The sequence below is a fragment of the Notechis scutatus genome, chromosome Z, assembly GCF_049901735.1.
Source record: "Notechis scutatus isolate UNSWTSFEM ecotype Mainland chromosome Z, rNotScu1.2, whole genome shotgun sequence".
NCBI lineage: Eukaryota > Metazoa > Chordata > Lepidosauria > Squamata > Elapidae > Notechis > Notechis scutatus.
This window is the reverse complement of record NC_142025.1, coordinates 96,413,930-96,437,382: the sequence shown is the minus strand read 5'-3', so window position 1 is coordinate 96,437,382 and position 23,453 is coordinate 96,413,930. Positions and strand designations below refer to the sequence as shown.

The 23,453-nt window shown below is 38.4% G+C and overlaps 1 protein-coding gene across 5 annotated transcripts in view; it reads left to right on the top strand.

Moving 5' to 3' along the window:
• Positions 1 to 23,453, top strand: part of MLLT6 (MLLT6, PHD finger containing) — a 117,737-nt gene that overhangs the window by 71,466 nt on the left and 22,818 nt on the right. For 4 of the 5 annotated variants that reach the window (XR_003371066.2, XM_026669819.2, XM_026669823.2 and 1 more), the window contains exons 9-13: positions 7,843 to 8,020; positions 9,455 to 10,054; positions 20,048 to 20,232; positions 21,378 to 21,495; positions 22,581 to 22,647. Coding sequence is in view for 4 of the 5 variants with exons in the window: in XM_026669819.2 (XP_026525604.1) it covers positions 7,843 to 8,020; positions 9,455 to 10,054; positions 20,048 to 20,232; positions 21,378 to 21,495; positions 22,581 to 22,647 (1,148 nt within the window). In the remaining variant the exon portion in view is untranslated. The remainder of the gene's footprint in view (positions 1 to 7,842; positions 8,021 to 9,454; positions 10,055 to 20,047; positions 20,233 to 21,377; positions 21,496 to 22,580; positions 22,648 to 23,453) is intronic. The other variant, XM_026669822.2, reaches the window with a different exon arrangement.

Here is a 23,453-nt window from a genome sequence, read left to right as displayed (position 1 = left end):
CCTCAAAAAACAAAAAAAAATCTTTTTGGAGGGAGGGAGTATCTTAAAGATTCCAAAAAAGATTAGCCAGAAAAAATATATATGACTATATAATATCTTCTGTGGTCCATGGTTTCTCTATAATGACATGATTAATCCCCCCTGGATTGCAGGATTGTACAAAAACTTTTGCCTTTTTCAAAGATTGAATCTAACTAAGAATCTCCATAGACTTCTATTCTGGCTCTTTTTCTGTTCTGGACTGCATCTATTCTGACGTGACAAGTTTCTCTAGAGTTTTATTTATTTTTAACAAATATCCCCATGATGGCATTTTTTTTCTTTTTTTCTGCTCCTTAATTGCGAAAGCAAATAGGCTCAGGTCCTGTAGCCCCTTTTTAGTTGTCCCTTTCAAATGACCACTGTTTCTCTATAGGAATTCTGCAAAGAAAGGTTTAAGCACTAGTCTAACAGAAGCTATGATTCACCATGGAGAAAGGTGGAACAGGTGGGATCAGCTGCATAAGAAAGAAGAGGAAACCTTTTCACAAAGTCCTATATTGATACTATATTAATATCTGTACATGCATGAAGGTTCTGAAAAATTGCAAACATTAGTCATTGGCATCTCTTGCTGCATTTTTAGTTTTTTTTTTCTCCTTCAGATCCTTCTCCTCTTACCACCCCTGAAATGTTCTAACCTCTGTAATGCACCCAAATGCCCTTATTGTCCTTTGCAAGCTGCTTGATTGAGACACATTATTTCTGGTTGAGTTTCTGATTTTTTTCTGATTAAAACATATTATTTCTGGTTGATTGAGACATATTACTGATTTTCTGATCAGTCCCTACTTTGCATCATCAGACATAGCCAAAAGCTGAGGCATCCATTTCGATCATTTGATTTGTACACAGTTCTATTGAAATCAATCTTGATCTAAACCAGAGTCTCCTTATAGGATATATAGGTAGCATAAAATGTAATAAATAAATAAAATTTAACCAAGCAAGTGCCAAAAGATTTTTTTAAATGTCATCTATTTTTGCACCATTACCCATGTTACCATCTCTGGCCACACAGTTGAGCTCCAAAATAATAAAACTGGCCTGGACCTTTGCAGGGGGGTGTGTGTGTGTAAAATTGTAACATGGCTAATTTAAAGCAATTTCCTGCATCTCAGAATATTAAAAATCTTCCCCCAATTGCTCTGTAACCCTTTTGGATTCATGGCTTCTCCTAAATCAAATGCTATCTCTGTCACTTGGCTCTTTAATTTGTATAGTTAAAAAATGAAAAATAAAATTTTGGCTAATTCAGTTTCCCATTGTAAATGTGTCACAACCCATTTCCACATCAATCTGTGAGACTTTTAAAAAATTACATTTTTCAAGTATTTGTATGCATTTGACCTATTTTAAATGGAGCTTTACCTCACACTTATATTTTGCAAAATATATTATTTAGGGTTTTTTAAATTTTATTTTCATAAGTTTACAGATTTGTACATTTTTCCTCCAAACATAACATTTTAACAGTGCTTTAAATATATCATCAAATTTGTTTTGAAAAATATAACTTAATTAAGTTCACATTAAAATGCAAATGAAATCTATTTCCATCCCATCTTCTAGCATGCCTTAAATATGGAGATTCCATTTCATATTTGTTTCTCTCAGCTAAAGTTGGCCCAATCTTTAAAAATTGCCTCATTCATTTTATTTATAAAATATATAAGCTAATATCATCTATAACACAACCTCAAATTAGGGAAAGGGTAAAAAATAGTGTTACAGTATAATAAACCATTTCATCAAGCACACATATACGGTAACTCCTCTTGTTAAAACTGGTGAAGACTAGCTTTTAAGAGGATATTCAGTGTTTAGTCTTGTGCCTCTTTTTATCAAGTTAAAGTTTAAAATGTTATATTTAAACATTTTTATTGCTACTGTGTTTTGCTGCTGCTTTATATTTTTATTTTTCTGTGATTTATAGGTGTTCTAGGCCACCTAGAACTCAGCAGAGAGATATATAAATATTTGAAATGAATATTTTAAAGTAACTTAAGAACTCATAATGTAATTCAGAGTAACTAAAATATCAATAGCAGGATACTAAACATAGCACTACAAATTTAACTGAAAGCCTGAGAAAATATTTAGGGTGATAAAAGCTTATAAGATGTGGCACCAAATGTAACTAAAAATGAGACAATTTTACAACTGGGCACTGTATCAAAAATGGGCTTATAATGAATCTCTAGCAAATGTGGCATTCTCAAGAAGTTTGTTTTTTAATAGGCAGACTAATTTGTATTGTACTTGGATATAAAGTTTGTAGGGCTTGATTTAGGAATCAGTTCTTAAGCCAATAAGGATTCAAGCAATCTCTAAGTAAACAATTCAGTAAATATTAAAATTCCTCTTTTATCAGAGAACTACTACCATATATACATCCTTTCCAATGCATTGTAATGAAGGAGACTCAAAGAGTGTCTGCTCTGCTATATAGGGGTGAGCTTCAAAAATATCACCAACAGTTCTCTGTGGGTGTGGTCATGGTGGGTGTGGCCTAGTCGGCCTCCTGCACCACAGCGGGGGGTTGTTTTCTCCCTCCCCCAGCCTTTGGAGGCTGGAAACGGAGCTTCCAGGAGGCCCATTTTTCACCCTCCCTGAGCCTCTGCACTTACCTGGCATCCAAACGGAGACCCCAGAGAGGGGAGAGGCGGGTGGGGCCAGCCAGGGGTGGGATTGAACTGGGGCAAACCGATAGCAGCCCACCCCTGCTGCTATATATATATAGTTACATGTCAGTTTTAAAGTGGAAATAGTTCACTTGGTAGAATTTTTGTATTGTGACTGTTTTCACCCTAATATAAAGTTGTTAAAGAGAACTTTGGTAGATTTGTTCCTGAAGGGGGAAATACTTTCAGTTCTGACGGCTACCAGAGATCTGATCATCTCTAAGCTAAACTAATACTTAGCTTGGTAGTAAATAGATGCAATTTGTTCCTGATAAATTACTTCCTTTAGGAGGTGAATTGCAAACCTTTGCACTGACTACAGTTTCCAGAATACCTACATTAAAGGTCCAGGCCAGTTTTATTATATCTACATTATATTTTGAAATTGTGGATGCATGGGAATCATTATGGCTAGGCTACTTGGAGGCACATTCAGTCATCTACAGTATACATACTGTACAGTACATACATGCCTTGAAACAGGAAAATGCACAATAGATTGATTTCTTTAAGAAGATCCTGTAATTTGTTATCTGGGTTTGGTGTGGAATTTCCCATTGTGTTAGTGCTACATTTTGTCTACTATATAATCTCCACATTGGCTGTAGGATAGCGGATGAAGCTTTATTCCAGAAATATGGACAAACATTCTGAATCTCTGTCTCTCTGGGCCAACTCCTGGCCCACAGGCCAGATGCGTTGCGTGCTGGCCATGCCCCCGCCCCGTTTAGCAAAGGGGAAAAAAGTCCCGATGTATCACATGACACCACCATGATGACGCCAGTTTGACACTCCTGCTCTAGGCTTTTCATTCTTCTCTGCCAATTCTTGCCTTCACGAGTTGTTCCATGGCATCTCTGTTTGAATGAGGGCACTCTTGTCTGACTCAGATTGTTCGTTGTTCTCTCTTCCTGCTCTTGCTCTCAGGAGACCTAATCTAAACCATGGTGGACAGTTCTGCCTTCAGTGGATTTTGTACACTCTCCCCTCCCTACTCTTACTTTCTCCAGTTCAGGTCACTCCTTAAATGCAACACATTTCACAAGAGAAGATCCTCTTGCCTCACAGGAAAGGATATGCAGGAGTATTGAGAAGAGATTGATTCAGGGTATAATTTTCCCTCAAGGACTAGCATATGCTGGTTTATATTTATTGACTCTGTGTGGTTGATGTTTCTACATCTGTATTCATACTCTAAGGTGTATTTATTTACTCTCTGAATATTGTCGATTTTGCAACTCTAGAGAGTTGATGATGAAGAGCTCAAAACAATTCAGAGGGAGAACAATCATATTTCCAAAGGATTGAAGCAAAAAGCAAAACCCTATTAGTGGCTGGCTGTCTTTTGCCCCACTGAAGTTATTCCAGTTGCTATCATACATCTAATAGATTGGCCAAAATCCAAATGGCTGGGAGCCTGTCTGGCTGGAGCTGGCAGCTGGAACAGGCTGGTGGAATTAAATCTATGCCACAATATTTTAAGATAGAGGCATTGACAGTAGTGCAGTAATGTAGGCAAATGCAACAGCTATTAGGAGTGGATCTGACAGCAAAAGAAAGAAGCAATCAGAAAGGATGAAGAAAGAAGCTTAATGATGCCTAAATGAAAAGTGTTTGCCATAAACACAAAATACTTAATTGAACTGAAAAAGATTTTAATAGAAGAGAAGGAGAAACTTCTGGTCCTCCAGAATTGACTACTATCCTCACTATTGATTATGCTTGCTACACTGCTGGGAATGGTAGTTTAGTTGCATCTGAAGGCCAGACTCTGCACTCCCCCACTTCCCACTTTAGAGCACCCACTCTGAGCCAATGAAATTATATGAGTTTGGCAGCTAAATTCATGGAAGGAAAAGACCTTGTAATGGTAAAGCAAGTTGGAAAACTAAAGCTTCTGATTTAGTTTAAATGATTAAATTTACAGGCAATTGCAATTGTCATTGAAGCCATGTAAAAAGGACACCCCTGAGAAGAATGACAAACAGTTTACTTCCTAAACTGGTTGTTATGTTTGAACTTTAATGGAAAAGTCTGAGCTTCTCACCAGTAATCTCTGAAAACATCTGGGTCTTTCTGTTGGCTTGTTTGAAAATTTAATGAATTTTCCATTTAAGGTTCATTTTGGAGTCACATTTTGGCCCAGCATTAATACATTACTATTATTTCAGTCATCTTTTGGCATTATGGATTTTAAAAGGTCTTTGATGTGGTTTCTGAGTTATTTCCACCCGCAACATGTGCCTCTCTGCATTCCTATAACTTTGCATGTATTGTAAGTAGCGTCCAATATACACTAGCAGAGAGGTACTGATAAGGAGGAAACCCTCAGTGTTTCTCTCTGAAAGGGAGTGGTTAATAAGGTCAGTTTTCTGAATTAGCTTGATATATGGATGATGGGTGGTGATAGGTTGTTGTTGTTTTGCTTTGTTTTCACTTCTTTGAGGAATACTTGCATTACCTTCCATTCTATTGGCCTCTACAATGTTTAGCAGATGTGAAGACTCAAAGAGATTGTTACAGATCCAACTGAATTTATAAATCAACTCAGTCGATTGCAGGTAGTCCTCAATTTATGACCACAATTAAAGTCAAAATTTCCATTGCTAAGCAAGACAGTTATTAAGTGAATCATGTCCCATTTTACAATCATTTTTGCCATGGTTGTTAAACAAATCAGTACAGTTGCTGAATTAATCATGTGATTGTTAAGCAATCTGGCTTCCCCCACTGACTTTGTGAGAAACTCCCTAGGAAGGTTGCAAATTATAATCCCAAGATTCCAGGACTCTGCAACAGTCGTAAATACATGCCAGTTGCCATGCACCTGAAACTTGATCTTGTGACTTTGGGACATACTACAACTGTCATAAGTGTTAGAACTGGTCATAGGTGTTATATTCTGGGCATGGGTGCAAGTAATTGAGACGAGTCAGTGACTTAGTGAACTTCAACTCTTTATTAAGGATCAGAAACAGAGAGCCAAAACCCTTGGGCAGCAGTAGCCCTTTTATAGAGCTAGCTACTGACCTGTTAACCAATGACCTGTGTCCACATGCTTAACTTTTGGCCAATGAAAGATGTTAAACTAATCAGGTTGCTCCGTGAGGACCAATCCGTGAGGACCAAGCCAATCAGGTTGCTCCGTGAGGACCAATCCCAGTTTGCTATCCAAGGGCCAATCCAAAGTGCAGGATTTCAAGCCTGCTTAACATAATGTTAATAAGTTTTATTAAATGGTTTTTTGTTAGTTCATAACAATAGGTTACTTTTTTCAGTGTTGTTGTAACTGTGAACAGTTATTAAACAAATGGTTGTACGTCAAGAACTATCTGTATTCATCCAAAGAGTTATATTCTTGGAGAAATTTATAGAACTTCAGGATTTTCAAGCTCTGCTTTTCATGTACTCATCTGGGATGCATATAGCACAGAACTGATTGCACAGAATTGACATAACAGAGAAAATTCAGTAAATTTTTATTCAATTAATAATATGATTGTACACAATTAGTGTATTATATAGAGAGCGGAATGAGAGAGATTGTCTCCTCAAAATGATATCACCCAAGTAAATTACCCATGCAGGATTATCTCTCATTTTAATGTATAATTGCAATATCTGTTGCAGAGCACCTAAGGTGTACTTTTGGCTTTACCGTTGGTCTTCCACCTTCCACCTTATTATCATTCATTGTTTCATGGAGTCCTTTTAAAGCTTCTTCTCTGAGTTTTTGGAAACGTTGTTTGCTTGGAGAGCTGCAAAACCATTGTAAATCAGCTGATAAATTGCTCCCAGTTGTATATCACAAAATGTGTGAGGCTAAAATGATCTAGAAAAATATTATGAAGTATGATCCCTTATTCAATTAGGAAACTTGAATAGGAACTACTGAAATAATCCTAAAGGAATAGTAAAACAATATTTGTATTGGTTTGTATTGGTTATAACCTCTGGAACAGTAAAATCCAAGTTTCCCTGGCAATTCAGTATTATATAATTTTACATTAATGCTGATATGGGTGATTGAGCAGCAGCTCAAAAATAAAATAGGGAGAGGAAAGCTTGATTGTTTGAATTTTTGCTTAAAAGAAATAAAAAATGCCCAAGGACATGGGAACATGGACATAAAATATTAAACATAAAATATTAATTGCATTAACCATATAGAAATAAGATAATTTAGAAGTTTTGTTTGAAGATACCGTCTGATACAGGTGAGAAATCTTTCAGAGACCAGTTTTAGGGAGGGAGGAAAACAGAAAGAAAAAGCATGAAACATATATAACATGTTAAAAACAGATTGGAGAACTTATTCTTCTTTTCAGTTTTTCAACCTGCTGGGTGTATTTACATATTTGTAGGCAAATCCTATAAATACGCTTGATCTATGCTGCTTCTGGATGATCATAGGGTTAATTTTAATGTTATTTTATCTGCAGTTGATATGGTTATACTATATAAATTTGAAAGAGAAAAAGAGATTGTTGTATGAGTGTGTTGTTTTTTGTAAATGATTATTATAAGGCTATGTATTATTAATCTTGTTTAAATTCATCATCTCTTAACCACATCTCTTAACCACAATGGCATCCTCCAGATTATTTGATATTAAAATTCTGAGAATTTCTAAATGCTTCTGTGGAACAAAATTTATTTTTATGGAATTAAATCCATAGGGTTCAAATGATAAGATTTATTTTTTAAAGCCATTAATATAAAAAAAAACCTTTCCATCTTATCAAGGTGATTCTTGGCAACATTCAAAAATGCATCTGGACTTGACACTAGGAATATTTGGCCAAAAGTAAGAGCTTTATGACAGTGGGGTGAAATGCTTCAGACAACGATGGACTCATTTTAAGCAAAGGCTAACATGCTTTTTTCTGGCAGGTCCTAATTTGAGTTTTAAAATATATGCATCCGTGGAGAAAAACATATTTTTCAGCCAGGATCCAGAATGAGAAACAATTTCTGTCTTTTGGTGATGCAGATCATTGCCTCTTTTTAGACCTTCTGAGCAAATATTTTTGAAATATAAAATAGGCCATACAGTAACAGATGTGAAAGAAATCTTCAACACACCACCTCCTAATTCCCCTATTTGTTCATATTTCAGCAGAGTTCCACCAACCACCACGAGAGCAGTAAAGAACCCTCAGAGATCATCAGGTCGGAGGTGAAAGGCAAAAGATCTTCAAGCCATGGCACAAGCCACAAAACCAAGAAGTCTGGAAGTGGGAAAAGTTCAATAGGTTTTGGCTCCTCCTCATCCAGTGTAACATTTCCACCAGCAGGTGAAGAACAGAAAGAAATAGGAAAAATGGGAAGGGGGAGGTATTAGACTAACATGCTGAATTAGACAGGCTTTATTGAATGGTAAGTGGGCAAGTCTTCTGAAGGGTAGATAAATCTTTACTATTTTACAGTACCCTTAGCTTCTCTTAGGGAGGAGGCCTGTTATTAATTCTCCTCCTGCTGTATATTGACCAGAAGTAAGTCCAAGCAAGTTTTCTTTCTTTTCTTTTTTTCTCCCAAATGTTCTAACTCTTACAGATACAAAGTTAGGCTTCAGGGGTTGTTGGTAGTCCCAGTAAATTTTCATATATTCAAATGAACGAAGTAGAGCTGATCAGTGGATAATCAGATTTCCATATCTTGCAAAGTTTTTTCCTATCCCTGATGACTATCAGAATACAGACGGATGATACAAGAAAAGGAAACACAACATATATCAATTATGTAATTCAACTGTATTTGACTTTTTTTCATTTGTTTAGACAATTGGTCCTTGATTGCCAGTCTCCTTTATTTGACCATTGATAGTGTATTGATAGTGTGGATCAAGATCCATTGCTCTAATTAGTGGCTTTAGGCAAGTGATTATTGCTCTCTCTTTATCCATGAAACAGAGATAATAAGTGTTATATAAGTAGTAGCAGCATTAGTAATTTAATTAAGTAACTAAGGCTAAGACTTTATATGGTACATATTACAATATATCATATTATATGCAACAAAAATGCAATGTGCACTTACAAGTCCAATTATTCCTCCTCATGGTGAACCTAGAATAAGATAATATTTAACTGACATAGTATATACACTTAGTTTGATACCATAAAAATGGTATAGTAAGACCCACATCTAACATTTCCCACTAATCCCAAACATTTTCTATATCTACTACAAGTAATCCTTGTTTAGGGATTAGCAACTCAGTTGTTCAATGAAGCAATCATTAAATGAAACTGTAACCATGCTTATAATCTTAGTTCAGTTTTCTTTTGCTTTATAGACCCACAAAAGTCATATAAATACAAAGATCCAGAGATTACTTTTTCATCACTGTTGTAACTGCAAACGGCCACTAAATGAGGATTGCCTGTACGTAAATAGTAAAATGTGGCCAAATATATTATTAGATCACTTCAAGATAACAGTTTATTTATGATACATAATGGAGATAAGGGTGACAAGGCCCCAGGAATGCAAATGCATGCAATTACTTCACAAAAGCTAATTTTTAGTTTAGTAATGTAATGAGGAATTAGGTAGTTTCAATCTTTTAATTGTAACTTTTAATTGATTTAATTGTGATGAGCAGACAGGGAGCTGTTTACCATCTTTTACTTTATAAAGTGCAAGATGAGATACATGTGAGAGGTGCAGCTAAAACATCTCCTGTCAGCTTGCTGTAGATTTCAGGATTCTGCTTGGTCCTCTTTCAGGTACCTCATGCAGCTCCTTGCCCTTCTCCCAGGATTTTGTAACCTTTCCAAAGCTTGAACAGCAGCAGCCTGAGGAGGAGAAATACCACAAACCCATCTCTTCATCCTCGTCTTCCGCTCACTGCTCTCCATTGTCTGAAGGGCAGAAAAGTGATGTCTTTGAGCAGAAGGTGATCTTTTCAGGTTTTGGCTCCATCATGCGTTTCTCCACCTCAGCCGTGAGTCAGCAGAGGGGACGGGATGCTTCCCCTGTGGACTACAAGACCTCCAACTCTATTGGTGGCACCCCAAGTGGGAGTGGTGGAGTCAGCAGTGGCAGCAGCCACAAGCGCATGCCATCTCTTAGTGGGGAAGAAGTAGAAGTCCTGAAAGAAAAAAAGCACAAGGCCAATAAGAAAAGCAAGCATGGACCAGGAAGGCCCAAGGGTAGCAAGAATAAAGAAGTGCCCGGTACCCAACTGGTTGGGACTCCAGCTGCCTCTTCTTTGCCTTTCTCTGGGGGATCCCTGGCCAGCTCCAGCATCAGTGGGTCTTCACGTTCATTCAGCCATGGATCCACCCTTCCGAGCCTCAGTCTAGAATCACCACTTATGGGATCAGGTAGGTAACATGCTCCTCCTGTGGCCTCTGGCCAGGTTGCTACATGTTTTGGTTGATCCAAGGACTTGTTTGATGAGATAAGAGATGATGCAATGATATATTTACTAGGATTTTTTTTCCTCCTCCAGGTTGACCCTGATTGAGAAACTCTTATTAAAAGCAAGATGATTGGGAAAAAATGTTAATCCATAATGTGGTTGTTCAGCCTTGGCTCACGTGTGCCGTTTGAACCCAGCTTTTTAAAACTCAATTTGTAGCTTAAATTATTATATGAATCTAGCAAATTCATATCTAGCAAATAGTGATTAATCTCAGGAGTGCTATGTTTCTGCCAGCACAAAATCATCTTAGTTTCTTAATTGGTTTGTAATTTCCCAAACACTACTGTGCTTTCGGTATCACTTACTGTTCTTGTAACTCCATCACACCTCTAAAACTGAGGGAAACTTACCGTAGCCGATTCCAGTGATGTCACAATCATATATCCCTATTGCCCTTGAAGACTGAAAATAATAGAAAAAAGCAAGTTTATACACACAATGCATGAAATAAGAAGAATTATCTGTGTCTTATAAATTGTGATGTGCTGCTTTTCCTTTTTCCTAGATCTGACTCTTCAAAGTTCCTCAGTTGTATTGGTTATTGTTCATGTCTATTAACTCATTTAACCTGGATTGTTTGTTTCTAGGCTTATTAATCATGGCTATCTGTTTGCTAGGCAATCAAATAATTCTAAGATGTGTTCCAAACACAATTACCGTTGTGAAGTAGCTTGAAAAGGGAAGGGATCTTATCTGAATGAAATGTATAGATCCCTTAGATTTTCACATAGTTTATAGATCCCTCAGGTTCACCCAGCTTTTCTCACTTGACAAAACTCAGGAGGAGATGATGAACAGAAGTTAGCCAAGTGTACAATATGCTGTACATTGCCATATCTACAATGCTCTGCTTGACTTCCCAATACCACACCATATTTGAAGCCGTCCACACCAAAAGCAAACAAAGTGTCGCCTCAGCCTATTTTTTTTAATGAAAGGAAGTTAATATCAAACTATTAGCCATGTTTCACAAGTTGGATAAGGTTCTTCTGCCAAACATGACCATTTTAATTCAAGCCAAAAAAGTTCTTCTTTGATGTCAGTGGTGCATAGAATTTTCTTCCAATCCTCTGATTTACTCATGTGGTTTTACTAATTGTAGATGGAGAACAAGGTTCTTTTTGAAGAATAGTGATTTTCTCCTTGTAACCCTGTCATGCACACCTTTGTTTGAAGCTTCCCAAAGTATTATATACCAGGGTTCGCCAACCTTTTGGACCTCAGGGACCAACTCATGATTTTAAATAATGGGGACCACTAATATGAATTTTGACTGACGGTGGCTTACTGACGTTGGTGGGAGAGAGAGAGAGGGAGGGAGGAAGGGAGAGAGAGATCTGATCTATCTGATCTAACCTCTCTTCCCCCGTCTGTCTGTCTGTTTCTCTCTCTCTCTCTCTCACACACACACACAAACACACACACACACAAACACACAGAGCCAGGGGTGGTATTCAAATTTCTTAACAACCTGTTATGTGGGCGTGGCCTAATTTGTGGGTGTGGCTTGGTGGTCGTGTGACTGGCCAGGCATGGCTTGTATGTAAATATAAATATTTATGTAAATATTGATTTTTTTTTATAAAAAAAGCAACTTTTACCCAAAATCAGGCAGGCACATGGAGTTGCTCACAGAATCATTCAGAGATCTATCTATCAGCCATTGGCTACCTGAGTCTGTCACATAAAATTTGCTTGCCGTGAGTCTGCACTGAATAACAGAACCTTCAGTCCTAAGGAAGGTTCGGCTCTGCTTAAAAGCAGAGCTGAAGATCTAAAGACTAGCTAGAAAGCAAGATATGTAACAATTTCCTGCTTTCTAGCTAATCTAAATCTCCCGGCACAGCAGAACAGCTGATGGTTGGGGGGGAAAAGCAACTTAGCAGGCAAGTTTGCCAGGTAAGGAGTGAGTGCGTGGGGTGGGTTCCCGTGGGCCATGTGTGCAGCACAGCCTTGTGTTCCCACGCAGCCTAGATTAATTGCTTTGGGGGGTGCTCTGAGGGTGACATTTCTTTGCGGACCATCAAAATTTTCTCACAGACCACTAGTGGGCTGCGGCCCACCTGTTGGCAACTGCTGTTATATACTTTCCTCTTGATGTGATCTTGGTTGACTGATTATTCTTGGGAATGTGGCATTGAATAGCCCTCATTGTACATAATCTGTGGACTATTGGATTTCACACTCTTTGAAACCATATTAACCTGGTGAACATCAACAATTGTTTTTCAGAGGTTCTCAGGAATCTCCTTTGTTCAAGCCATGATATACTTCCACACATTTGTGTTGTGACTATCAAACTTAAATACTGAATATATTACCTAGAATTTTGTTCTTTAAATAAGACAAGACCTCCCACACTAACACTTGTTTATCATCTCATTGATTGAAACACCTGACTAATTTCTCATTCAAATGATAATCCTATTTCAAAAGATTACCTAATAATACTTTTGAAGTATCACTGTAGGATAAAATATATTTGTATGCGATGTTATTATTTATTTAAAGCTTTTTTATTAATTGGCTGGTACTAGTTTTAATTTTTAAAAAATTAGCTAAGATTCTCAAAAGCAGCCTCATTTATGCTCCATTGCCATTTTTCTGTTGTTTTTGTAGAATCTGAACATGCACAACTCATTAGAAAGAAGCCAGACAGCAAAATCCAATGCATTCAATTTCTTCCTTTGTCTCAGTGGTCTGGCTGCCAAGTACACCTATATAAAGATTGCAGCCCAGTTGATATGACTGCTGTTAATCTTTTTGAAGCAATGCCTTCTGCTTCTCTGGCATCTCTACATAAGTTGAAATTGCATGTTTTCTTGATCCTTGAGAAGGTAAAAAAAGCAACACAGGAGGAAAAAGATCATTCAGGTAATGGACTGTTCTTAGGATAATTACTTGTGAACTTTGCAAGAAAGGGTTAAGAGTAGAGAACCCCAAGGCAGAGCATGTTATGGCTCGCTTACTTGGCAGCTGCTTTGCCGATATCTGGCTTGCTCTCAAACACTTCTATTCAGGCCACAGTAAGTAGAAAGAAGAAAGAAGAAGAAGAAAAAAAGGGAGGTGGGAAGAGTTGGACGTTAGCATCTTTCTGGTTTCCTAGTGACTGCAGCCTTTTAATTTCTCTACTTCAGGGCAGGGGAGGAGCCAAGGAAGAAAAGGAGAGAGAATTCAGGATGTAATTATTTTTCAGGGCGGAGTTGTTACAAACCACAAGCCTTCTATAATCTCAGCCTCTGGCAATAGATTTCTTCCCACCCACCCTTCTTTTCCCTCCCTCTATTGTGTTCAAAGAAAGGGAGGCTTTTTATGTCTGGTGAGTCTGCCTGACAACCACAGTCCTGATTTTTGACATACATTACACTGATCTCTGAGTGCAGAATCTTCAAGTTCTCAGATGACTGAAACTGTAGGCCAAGGTTTATTTTTAAACCCTATTTGTTGCATGCAGGACATTGCATTTGAAGTAGCATCCAAACTTGCACTCCAATTAGACAGATACCATGAGAATGCCAGGATCCATTTAAATGAAAGTGGGGATAGGGGCAGATGCTTTTCTGCTTGCCAAATTCTTGTCATCCTCTTTCTACTTTTTTAATGCCCTGCATAGTTTGCTGCGTAGGCAGCAGCCATTTGTATGGGCAGAATATTAATGGAGAGTTATTTCAAATCTGAGCAGGCAGAGCAAAGAAAGTGGTGTGGAAGGTGCTTAAGAAGAAATATTAATAGTCTCAATCTTACTTAAGATGTCTGAACAAGTGGGTTATAATAACTGGGACGGTTGATTGAATCTATAGGCATAAGGTGCAAGAGAATGTAGTGATCTCTCTTCCATAGTGTAAGTAACGTAGTAAAAATGTGGGAAATTGGGTTTCTTTTTAGCCAGTACCCTTGTTTATTTCCTTCATAAAATTGTTGCTGGATGGGTTGAATCTATAAAATTATGATTCTATATAAGAGAGCTGTCTTGGTGTGATGGTTAAGGCATAGATTGGAATCGTGAGACCATGATTTCTATTCCTGCCTTAGACATAAACCCAACTGGGTGTCCTTGGAGCAGTCATGTTTCCTAGCTATGTCTGTATGGAACCCCAATTCACATATATTTGAGCCAATAGTATGGATGCTGAAAGCTGCAATCCAGAACTATCTTCAGGCATCCCCTGCCAACACATAAAATTCTCATTTTATCCTGGCTCCTGGGCCCAAGAGAGCAATTACTTATCTCTGCTATCCCTGGTTTAGCATCTGTGTTCAAGATTTTTTGCATGTAGGGTTTACAGAAAAAAAGACAAGAGCGGTGGCTGCTTCCCCAACCTTCTGCTAGAGAAAAGGAAATTTTATTTTGGAAGGTATGAAATCAACTTGGAGTTTATGTTCTATATTAGCATACTCCTAATACTATTATCCGATTGGTCCACACATACTGCAAGGTGATTGGTTGAATAGACCACCGTGATTGGCTCGTTATGAATCAACCGCGATTGGCCGGACCAATTGCGGGAGATTCAAAGAGCTGTCATTGGCTGGCGAGCCGCAAGCAATCCCTATATGAAGGGCTGCCGCGGCTCCAAGATTTTGTACTGATCTATAAATGAAATAAAGAGCTGAAAGTCACACTGGTCTCGAGTCTCCTTTCCCGCGATCTAACAGTTTATATGATTTGAATCTAGTTAATCACAGCTTCTTCCTATCCTAAACATTCTGTAATCAAACATTGTCTTTCCACATTGAGCAGGTAGAACAGGAAGACAGCTATATATTGGAAAAAGAGGGTGGTAAATTTACCACCCTCTTTTTCCAATATTTTATTTTTATTTAAATAAATAAATAAATAAATAAATAAAAATATTGGAAAAAGAGGGTAGTAAATTACATTTGAATTTTTCAGCTGCAGCCTAACTCATTTTCTCAGTTTTCAATGAAAATGGGAGCCATGCATACCTCAGCCTTTAGTTCTTTAGATAGCAAATTCTTAGTATGGATGTCTGTAAGATGGAGTAAAAGTATAGTTGGTATCCATGAATGAACCATAGATAAGATCCTCAACTTTTATAAATTAGAAAGAGCTAGTCCCTATTCTTTCTGAAAGGTACTTTTATGCCATTTTTAAGAAAGGCTACATCCAGGGGAGTTTAGCCAATAAATAAATAGTTGTAGATATTTTTTATACATACTTAGTAAAGGGATATCATTTTAAAAAACTTTATATCTATTTTTTAAAAAATATATTTGTTTTTATAATCACTAAAATGTGATCCTGGAAGTGTAGGCAGATAAAATGTATGACAGCCATAAAAGTTGTGGGAAAAGTAGTTTCAGACAAAATTATAGAGTTATCCTGTATTGTTTGGCTTGAGAGAGAGATATAGTGGAAGGAAATTGAAGTTGATTATACTTTAGTACCAGTGCAATTTATGAAGCTCTAGAAGGGTGTGAGAGAGATGTATGGATAGGTGGGGTGGGTGGGTGGGAGGAAGGGGTGGGGAGAGAAAAAGAGAGGGGGGGAGCTTAGTGATAAGCTGTCAGATGCATTTAAGGGCACTTTCATGTAGATTCTGACCTTGTTCCTCAATTTTCTTTTTCTACTCATCATGATGGAAAAGAAGCATGTTCAGGCCTTAGTCACCCTCATCTGACAAAAATAGGGTACACCAAGGAGCTTTTTCCCAGGTCTTCCCTGCTGGGTTTCATCTTCTTACTAAGCCATCTAGAACCATCTACACAAAAAGTGGCCAGTACAGTAATCTCCTTTAATTTTTTACCTCATTTATTTTTATGATAAGGAAAAAAGTTTTCAACAATCTTAATCAATACCTTGAGGTGGAAAAACTGCCTTTGGAGCAACTGAGGAGCAGGGAGGAGACAAACATTGCAAGGCCCCCAGAGCACTTTAGCTGCAGCTGGAGGGGAGGAATTACAGGAGCTTTAAAGAAGGAATCTCTGCCAATGAGCAATTGCTCTCCCTCAGCTACATACAAGAGGCTGCAAAATGGTCTTGATCACATTTCCAAGAGCAGAAATCAAGCAAATATCCATATGTACCTAGGCAGAGGTGGTATTCAGCAGGTTCTGACCAGTTCTGGAGAACCAGTAGCGGAAATTTTGAGTAGTTTGGAGAACTGGCAAATACCACCTCTGACTGGCCCCACCCCTCATCTATTCTCTGCCTCCATAATCCCAGCTGATTGGCTGGGTCTTCTTCCAGGAGAACGGAGCTGGAAGGCAGGTTAGCGGGGTGGGGAGGGAATGGAGATTTTACAGTATCCTTCCTCCACCACGCCCACCAAGCCACACCATGTCCACAGAACCGGTAGTAAAAAAAATTGAATCCCACCATTGTACCTAGGATAAACCAAAAAATGATGGTGCATGTCTCAAAATACAAAACTCAACCTTTTGTATATACAGCTTGTGATTTGGATCACACCATCGCCACACACCATTCCATTATTTCTTCCACCCCCACAAGTGCTCCTGCCAAGAACTAATAGTTCAGCTTCTCAAAATCTGCATAAACTCGACAGCATCTTAAGGAGATAGAAGAACTCTTAAATTGCATTCCATGGTGGAAGAAAAACATGGAAAATCTGGCATTTCCTTGATTTGCTATTTGTCTGACCAGGAGAACCTCTGTCTCAGAGTACTACCAACTTTTTTTTTCATTAGTCCATCACTGATTTCAGATTGTTTTAATATTTAGACAGCCTTCTTGAATTTTAACCTTTTAGGCCATAGCCGGAAAAAAATGTTCTTACTTCATAGCATTGAAAAAGAAGCAGCAAACCTAAGGTATAATTTCTCAAAATTAGACATACAGTATCTGTCTGAATAACCCTGCTATTCAAGCTGCTAAGTAACCAGTATTATTGAAATGATAAGTATTTTTAATCAAAGTGCAAACAGATACAGAAAATGCAATTTCAAAGATGAACATGAAATTTCCAGAACTTTTGTGAAGTTTACAACTCAAATAATGTAGGAATTGTATTACATCTACTGATTTTTTAAAAAAACCAACTTAAAAAAAAAGTTGCATTTTTTAAAAAATACCATTCACGCATCTTCACAAAATCTCCAGAACCGTAAAGCCTACAAACTTGAAATTTGGCATGTATGTTCCTCTTGGCTTCTAGGTGCTCAGAAAGGATTTTTTGAAATGACCACCAGAGCATTAGTATTTTATATATTGTTATTAACCCGCTTTGGTGCTAAGGAGTTTTACCCCACCTCTCCATCTGAAAAGAAATCTGTTCTAAATGCAAAACAAGCAGAGGAGAGGAGTTTCAATTTCAGTTTTAGTTTCACAGCACCAAGCAGCTTTAGTATAGAACAGTTGAGCTAAGCCATGCCCAGGCTCCTTGCTGTCTCCTTCTTGCTCACACAGCAAATACTGTTTCAGTTTCCAAACAGCCCTCAACTCTCTCACACACTGACAGGATGCTAGCCAGATGAATACCAATGGATCCTGATAGGCAGAGGCAGACTCCCCTCCCCTTATTTTCCTCCCCCAAAATTAAGTCCAACCACATAGTTTCATAGTGAAGTACGGGTATTAAGCTAGTATATATATATTTCTCCCCATCTTTGCTAAAAAAAAGAAAAAAGCTCATATGGACTATGGAATTTTAGCCAGTTTTTCCAAGATGAAGGGAAGGCCTTTTAACTCAGTGCGTGCTTTTCATTCAAAAGGGCTCATTCCTGGCATCTCCAGGTGGGACTGGGAGAAACTCCAGTTTGAAATCCTGAAGAGTTGTAGATCGCTGGAGAAACTGGTCTGACCTTGCTGTAAGGCAGTTTCCTATGCAGATAGTTCTCGACTTACGAAAACTAAGCCCAAAATTTATGTTGTTAAGTGAGACAGTTGTTAAATGAATTCCCCCCCCCCACTTTATGAGTTTTCTTGCCATGGTTGTTAAGTGAATCACTGCAGTTGTTAAGATAGTAAGTGAAGTGTTGCAGAGGTGGTATTCAGCAGGTTCTGACCAGTTCTGGAGAACCGGTAGTGGAAATTTTGAGTAGTTCAGAGAACCGGAAAATCCCACCTCTGACTGGCCCCGCCCCCATCTATTCTCTGCCTCCCAAGTCCCAGCTGATCAGCTGTGTCTTCTTTTGGTGCCCCGCACAGGAGCTGGTTAGTGGGGTGGAGTGGGAATTGGGGTTTTGCAGTATCCTTCCCCTACCACGCCCTCCAAGCCATGCCCACCAAGCCACGCCCACAGAACCGGTAGTAAAAAAAATTGAATCCCACCACTGAAGTGTTAAGTGAATCTGGCTTCCCCATTGACTTGGCTTGTCAGAAGGTCGCAAAAGTTGATCATGTAACCCCAGAACTGTCATAAATATGAACCAGTTGTCAAGCATCCAGATTTTGATCATGTGATCATGGGGACACTACAACAGTCATAAGTGTCAAAAATGGCCGTAAGTCACTCTTTAAGCACCATTGTAATTTTGAACGGTCACTAAATGAATTGCTGTAGGTCGAGGACTACCTGTATTCTAATTTTAAAATATGGGATTGTCTTGCTGATAAACCATGTGAAGTCAAATTTGTGGCAAAAGGTGAAGTCATCAGAATAGCATTGTTTTGTCATGGAATGATTCCCATCAACCAAGCTCAGCAACAAAGGAGAAAATAGGCTAGATTTTAGTGATAACACATTGTGTGTGCAAATAATAATCACATCCTATACTGCAAGTTTTCCTTTATTTGGGAAAACTACCTGGAGACGCTCATCATTCTTAGTGATATCTTGAATGGTCAATCGGCAGTATATACATCTTATTTCTGACTCATACTTGCAGAATAATTTTGTTCTGATCTTAATCAAAGAGACAGCTAATAGGAATGGTAAAAGCAAGAGTGTTTCCAATCAGCTTCAAGACTATCAATCTTATTTGATATTTCATATTATTAAGAGTTATAATTTGTGGTAGTGATGTCGTGAATACTGTCCTAAATGTCAGTTTGTTAATCTACGGACTAAGTGGAGATCATACGACTTTCCCATAGCACCTGATCAATACTATCTGTTCACATGAGCATGGTCATTGTTAGAGATGCTGAATGTTTTCCAGCAATATCTGAAAAGCAATGTGATCCTAAATCCTGGTAATGTGTATCTACCTATTATTCAAACAGCTTCAGAAACACTTCATCATTGTAATCAATCATGCTCAGTAGGCTTATTTGCTAAAAGGCATAATAACTTTTTTTAAAAATGGGAAGAGACAGTGAAGAAAAAAAGGGTCTGTACATCAAAAGTCAAATCACAAAGTCCTTGACAACTGAGAAATACAACAGCATTTGTATTTTAGAGAAATTTATACAGAGTAATGCTACATAGTGCAATACAATGTTGTTCTTAGGTCCCAAATACACAATAAGCCAACTATGGAACATTAGAAGTGACTGATAGAATCATAACAGATCCCACCTCCCCTCTTTCTTATCCTATTCTCTCCTCCCTCCCCATCTTTTTAGTTAGGGCTCAGTAATTGGATCTTTATAGTATTTTATTCATATCATCTAGGTTTTATTTTTTAAATATTTTAAGCCCCCCAGAATTAACCCATGGTAAGATGGGCAGTCAGTGTATTTTATAAATAAATATGGGAATTATTTATGCCTTGAAAGAATCTAATCTCAGCTGATCATGTGCTAGAAACTGGAAATAACATTGGCAGGTCCTGATGGAATTGTTTCACAAAGGTGAAGGAGTAAAGCAAAAATGTAGACAGAAACGGGAAGGAAAATGAAACAATAGCTCTAAGCCAACTCTTAACAACAAATATGGGGGTGGGAGAGGTTGTTTTTTGTGTATGTGTGTGTTTCTTGGTGATTGATTGTTTTGTCTCAAGCCCTACATTGATATTTTTCTTACAGGGATCTATACCAGTAACAAGGATCCCATTTCTCACGGGGGCGGGATGCTGAGGACTGTGTGCAGCACTCCCCTCTCCTCTAATCTTCTGGCTCACCAAGGCGCCTCATCACTCCCCCAGCTCACCCGCTCACCTTTTGCTGGCACCATCCCATCCTCCTCCTCTTCCTCTGTCTCTACTACCCAGGTAAGGTCTTTAAACATTAGTCACTAATCATTTATGACATCTCTTATGATGAGAGAACTTCATTTCTTCTCAAATCACCCATAGTCAAAAAGGCTGTCTTACTTTCTCAGTGATTACATGTTTGTATATGTTTGTTTTTAAAAAATGAAATAGGAAGTAACCAGGCATAACTGATGAACTGCATTTGTGGTTTATTAATAAAAATTAGGCTTCTCTTAAAGTAGGAATGATTAAATTGTTCAGGTTTGAGGACTGCATCTCTTTCATTTATGTGGGTGCTGTGGGGGTGATAATATAATTGGAGGGTATATATACATATACGCTGAGTTAGATTGGAGTAATGGTTATGGTGCTAGGGCTAGAAACTGGAAGGCTTTGAGTTCTAATTGTCTCTGAGGTACAGAAGCCAGCTGGTGACTTGGGGCTAACCCAGCTCATAGGATTGAGGTGAAACCTTTATGTACACTGTCTTGTAAAAAACAAACATAGGATATAAATCTAGTAGTTAAATAATAAATTACACTGGTAGGCTAAACAAAGGGGTAGGCATCCTGTGTACGGAGCATGTCCTCCAGGGTCTAACAGCACTTATCTCATGAAATTCAATGACAATTTAAATTATGCCACTAAACAAAGATATTAGCAGGTTTCAAAAAAGAGGCTATTCAGGTAGGTTGTTTCCAGGTATTTGTTGTTCTGTTCAATCAAGTCTTTGGCCAGTGGCAAGTTTCAATTCCTGCAAAATTCTCTCCTGCATTGATATAGTCCAGATGATCCAGGGTGTGCTAGAACTGTTCCTTTTGGCTTTGCATTTAATAGCATACATTTATTTGTATATATTTACTCCAGACAAAGGAGGATGGGCAGAGCCAAGTTTCATCCCACATTTTTGGCTGAAAAAAACCAAAATCATTTAAATAAACATTCATTTAAAACATAAGTGAACTTGTGTTCCTTAGATGAAATGAGACTAATGTTTTGAAACCTTTGCAGGCAATGTATCAACTGGCTGCTTCTCCACTAAGAGATAGTCCTTTCACCATTATGAAGGACTTTTGGAAAAGCAGGAGAGAAGACACTGTTCTTAAAACAAAATGATTGGGTTTTTCGTTCTCCTCTTCCTTTGCCTTTTTTCTTTTTCACAGGTCTTCTCACTGGCTGGATCCACATTTAGCCTCCCTTCCTCACACATTTTTGGAAGTCCGCTGACCTCTGGACTGTCATTAAATCCTCTGCTCAACCAATCTGAAAGCAACAGAACAGGTATAGAAATAAAATAAAAAAAAAGGTGTATGCAAGCATGAATCTTTTTAAAAAATGGCCTTCCAAAAATCAGGCCTATTTATATACTTACTTCTCTTTCTTGCTTTTTAGAAGATTCTGAGATCTTTGGAGCTAGTTAGCTTTCCATATGTCAAAGCAAAGGTAGTTTGGGGGAAAAGACAGATTTATTCTCTATTCAGAAACACATTCTTTACAAAGGACAAGTTATCTGGCAACTCAGCGCAGCACATGGCAGACCACCTGATGTCCCCTAGATATTATTTTTTTAAAAAAAATACAGCTCAATACATCAGAAACATGACCTGAGGCTCCTAAGAAAGTTAATCCAGCAGGCCATGATTAAGTGCCAGGAAAATGAGATATGTTACAGGGTGACAGTGATTGCACAAACCTGCCATCTGCTGGCATATGAAACCAACAGCATCCCTTGAAACAGGTAGAGGCAAGCCTAGAGTTACATAATGAAACTGAGCTTTATAGGAAGAACATTTCCATTTTAAAGAAGTATAAAGGCATAGTAATAGTGTAAAATATGAATTATATAAATATTATATATTCCTATGTAAATAAGATTTGGAAAGAGGGAGATGTAGGGAAATAAGATTTGGGGAGATCTCCTTTCTGGAGCCATAATTTGAAGGATTCAGGCTGTGCAACCTTAGATTTTGTGGGACAAGAGGTAAACACAATCAGGAAGCTCCTAAGGCCTGTTCCTTGACATTTGCCAACAGTACCCAGAGTTTGATGGCCATATTATTCCTCTACCTCACTGCTTTTTCAGCTATCCTTTCTAAGCACATGTGACATAAGATGTCATTAGTCTTGTGTTTTTCCTCCGATAAGAGGTACTGAAGGGATCAGAAAAAAAAGGCAGATGAATGATAGGGAGTGTGACCATGCTGGCTGGAAATTATGGAAGTTGAAGTCTAATACATCTAGAGGGCACCAGATGTCTAAAAGTTTATATAAACCTTTTGCAAGAACTGCAAAAGAGGAAGGGAGTACAGTTGTCTGAATTGTAACCAAAAAGAAAAAAAAATCACTCCTTGTGTTTCCATTTCCAGAACCAGATTTAGAAGACTGCAATTTTGGCTGCCGAGGGTCATCACCCCAAGAAAGTCTTTCTTCCATGTAAGTTTATTTTACCAAAAAGGATATACGGAAGGCAATAATGGAAAGTCAAGGATAGGATGGCAGACTGTTTCACCTGACAGGCTAGAGCAGGGGTGTCAAATTCAAGGCCTGGGGGCCGGATCCGGCCTGCAGGGTGCTTAGATCTGGCCTGCAGGTCTGCCCTGGAAACAGCAAAGTACCAGTGAAAATGGAGCTCGGGAGGGCCGCAAGCATCCCTCCCGAAATCTGTTTTCCCTGGCAGAGGGTTGCAGGAGGCCATCGCAGCTGAAAATGGAGGTCGCAAGAGCTGCGTGCAACCTTCCTGGGCTGTTTTCACTAGCAGAGGGTTTCAGGAGGCTGTTGCAGTCAGAAACAGAGCTCATGAGCCTGTTTTTGCTGGCAGAGCACTCAGGCCACCAAAGGCACCCCGACATGAATAACGTCAAGCTGGCCATGTCCGCCATATCCATGCCCACTATGCCCCCCCCAAGGTCATGGCCCTCAATGAAATTGAGTTTGACACCCCTGGATTAGAGAGTAGAAAAAACAGTACCAGTTTACTTTTAAAAAACAAAACTGGTTTTCCACATTAGCCATCTGTCCACATATGTTGGATTACAACTCCTGTCATCCCCAGCCACTTGAATATTCTTGTTTCTGTGCTATAGATATTTGCCTGACTCTTGTTAGCTTAGAACCTTTCTAAGTTAAATGTTCTCCATCCAACCCAGAGTCAGTAAAAAGCAATGAGGAAGCACAAAGCAAAGCACCTGCTCTTCCCATTTCTGATTCCTATCCTGCCTGTACTGTATTTGTTCCAAGTC